This window comes from Nestor notabilis, unplaced genomic scaffold, assembly GCF_000696875.1.
Source record: "Nestor notabilis isolate BGI_N333 unplaced genomic scaffold, ASM69687v1 Scaffold20362, whole genome shotgun sequence".
In the NCBI taxonomy this organism is placed as follows: Eukaryota; Metazoa; Chordata; class Aves; order Psittaciformes; family Psittacidae; genus Nestor; species Nestor notabilis.
In genome coordinates this window covers 1-2,642 of record NW_009919010.1, presented here as the reverse complement: position 1 = coordinate 2,642, position 2,642 = coordinate 1, and the positions used below count along the sequence as shown (strand labels likewise).

Here is a 2,642-nt window from a genome sequence, read left to right as displayed (position 1 = left end):
GATAAGCTTTAAGGTCCTTTCCAACCCAAACGAGCCTGTGATTCTATGAAAAGCCCTCAGGCATGGCACAGTCCAGCTAGGACCCCTCGCACACACAAACAAGTACCTGTGCAATGCTGTGCACCATGTCCCAGCCTCTCTCTCCCAGGCTGGCGTGGGTCAGTTACAAATGCTGGTAACACCAGCAGCCTCTTTCCAGACTCAGCCTCCCACACTGGGTTCAAGTTCACACACATCAGCCATGCAGTGCCAGTCAGTGGGTTTGGTGGACAAGGCTTACTCTGCTGACTGCACTCAGGCTAGCTTTGGAACATGAAGCAGAAGCCATAGAGATAGCAAAACAGCATTTATTAAAGGCATAGGGGAAAATGCAAAAACATGAAAAGGTTTTTCTTTAAGAGCTCCTACATTAGGGATTTAAAAACAAAACAATTCACAAACAAATTAAAATACATCTAACCATGCCCACAACACATTTGAACAGGACATTCTGAGTCTTAGACATGAAAACAAGGAAAAGAAACAATGAAAACATCACACAACTGCCACTCGAGATGTCTGCAAACACAAAGCATCTCCAAAGGTGTTTGTTTTGTTTTCAGCATATGCTGCAGTGAGACACCAAGGGTTGGCTCACTGGAAGTCTTGCTGGATATTCTCCTTGTTCGCCTCCCCGTGCTGCTGTTTGATTTGTGAGATTTCATTTTCCAGCTGCACAATAGTTCGTTCAATCTCATAGTTTTTACTGACAAGAGACACCCATCTGGAAGGGAGAAGAAATTAAAAAGTCTTTAAGTTTTATGTCACCGTCCTCTGTTTTAACACAAAAAGAGAATTATAGCGCAAAAAAAGCACAAAGACAGCAACAGAAGTGACAAAATGTAGGTTTTAACCCTGTTAAGATTTTGTATGTTGAGATTTAATTTACTAGAATCAAAGCCACTGGCTGCCAATATTTAGAAACAGACTTTAAGAAACACTTTAGGCAATCTCAAGGAGCTGACGTGCCCTCCTTTCACATCTGTTGCTCACCGATTCACTCAACCTTAGTAACTATTACACAGACCTGAATTACAAACCCTTTGTGCAAAGCAACAAGCAGTTTTCCCACCATAACATCCCACAACAGTACTGAAAGATCGCAGATGCTCTGCATGGAAGAATTCCAGGCAAAAGATTGACCTGTGGAAGGTTTACCAGAAAACTTCAGATACTCACGTGGATTCCATTTCTCGGAGCTTGGCCCCTGCTGTGAGCTGCATGTTCTTTCGTTGCCAGTTCAGATCCTGAATGTTTTTCCTGGGGACAAGAAGATGTATTTCTTTTTATCTTTCTTTACAATCTGTCAGTTCTAATTTCAAAGTACACCTGATCTCTAGAAGTACAAGAGAGAGATCGGTAAAAGCAATAAAACCACAGAGACACAAAACCACCTGCCCCTGTACCACAAGCAAAGCTTCAAACATTCAAACCCGCTGCTTCTGGTATACACCACCAGAAATGTTTTGTTCTCTCTGAAAACCAGTCAGCAAAGCAAAGATGAACTGCTCATCATTCACAAAATTCATTCATTCCCTGAAGCACCCGAAGCATGCAGAATACTTCAAATCCTTTGGTCTCTAAGTAGACCTTAGTTCACACTGCTCACCCCGAGTGATCCATCTCTGTAAACTCATTAAAGCATCTACTTTAATATGCCAGACCTAACATCAGGCAGACAACTGCACACTAAATAGAAGTCTATCAGCAATGGGAAGAAGACATGACTGCATTACAGAGAGGATTCCACCTCAGTCCATCCTGTTCAAAACAGAGGTTCAGACTAAACAAAATCAAACCAAACAAACAGAGTTTGAGTGGAACGGGCGTTACGAATGTAACTGCTTCATTCATAAATGAATGAATTATGGGGGACGGCAGGGTCAGATCTGTTAATTACTGTTGTTGCTGGGTTCTTTTTTCCTATGGCCGTGGCAGCTGCATACACACAAGCCTTGCATAGCCTGGGGGAAGGGATTCACTTTCCTTCCAACTTCATTCTGAAAAATACAGAAAAAAATTGCTCACCTCAACTTTTGAAGCTCTTTCTGGGCTTGTTCTATCATATGAACCAGATGTCTAAGAGCAGAACAGAAGCAAAGTGTTAGGAAAACATACAGTTGCTGGATCTGACCCATTTAAGTAAGGACACAAAAAGCCACCTCAATGCAAACACCAGACAACTTGTTCTCAGTGCAGTCTGTGCTCCTCACTCCTTGGGGCCCTCAACGTAAGAAAGATGTAGACCTGCAGGAGTGAGTCCCAGAGCTCGTGACTGTGGCTGCCCCATCCCTGGCAGTGTTCAAGGCCAGGTTGGACACAGGGGCTTGGAGCAACCTGCTCTAGTGGAAGGTGTCCCTGCCCGTGGCAGGGGGCTGGGACTGCAGGAGCGTCAAGGTCTCTTCCAACCCAAACCAGTCTGTGGTTCTGGGATATGTTCTGAAGCTCCCCTGACGCACACAGGAAAACACGGCAGCCACACAGCAGGTGAAGTCAGAACTTCAGCGAGGTGCCGCAGAGCCTTACTCGTTGTACACCTTCCAGGCGTTACAGCCGTGCTGCGACATGAGCGCCAGGTTCTCGATGCGCACCGCCTGGTGCTC

General features: G+C 44.9%; 1 protein-coding gene across 1 annotated transcript; it reads right to left on the bottom strand.

The window, feature by feature from the left end:
• Positions 1–633: 633 nt before the first annotated feature.
• On the bottom strand, positions 634–2,636 carry BCAS2 (breast carcinoma amplified sequence 2). Its single transcript, XM_010010031.1, has 4 exons — positions 2,566–2,636; positions 2,068–2,118; positions 1,219–1,299; positions 634–763 (listed from the first exon to the last, which is right to left on the bottom strand). The coding sequence occupies exons 1-4, from the start codon at positions 2,604–2,606 to the stop codon at positions 634–636; spliced, it is 303 nt and encodes a 100-aa protein (XP_010008333.1). The 5' UTR covers positions 2,607–2,636.
• Positions 2,637–2,642: the final 6 nt, after the last annotated feature.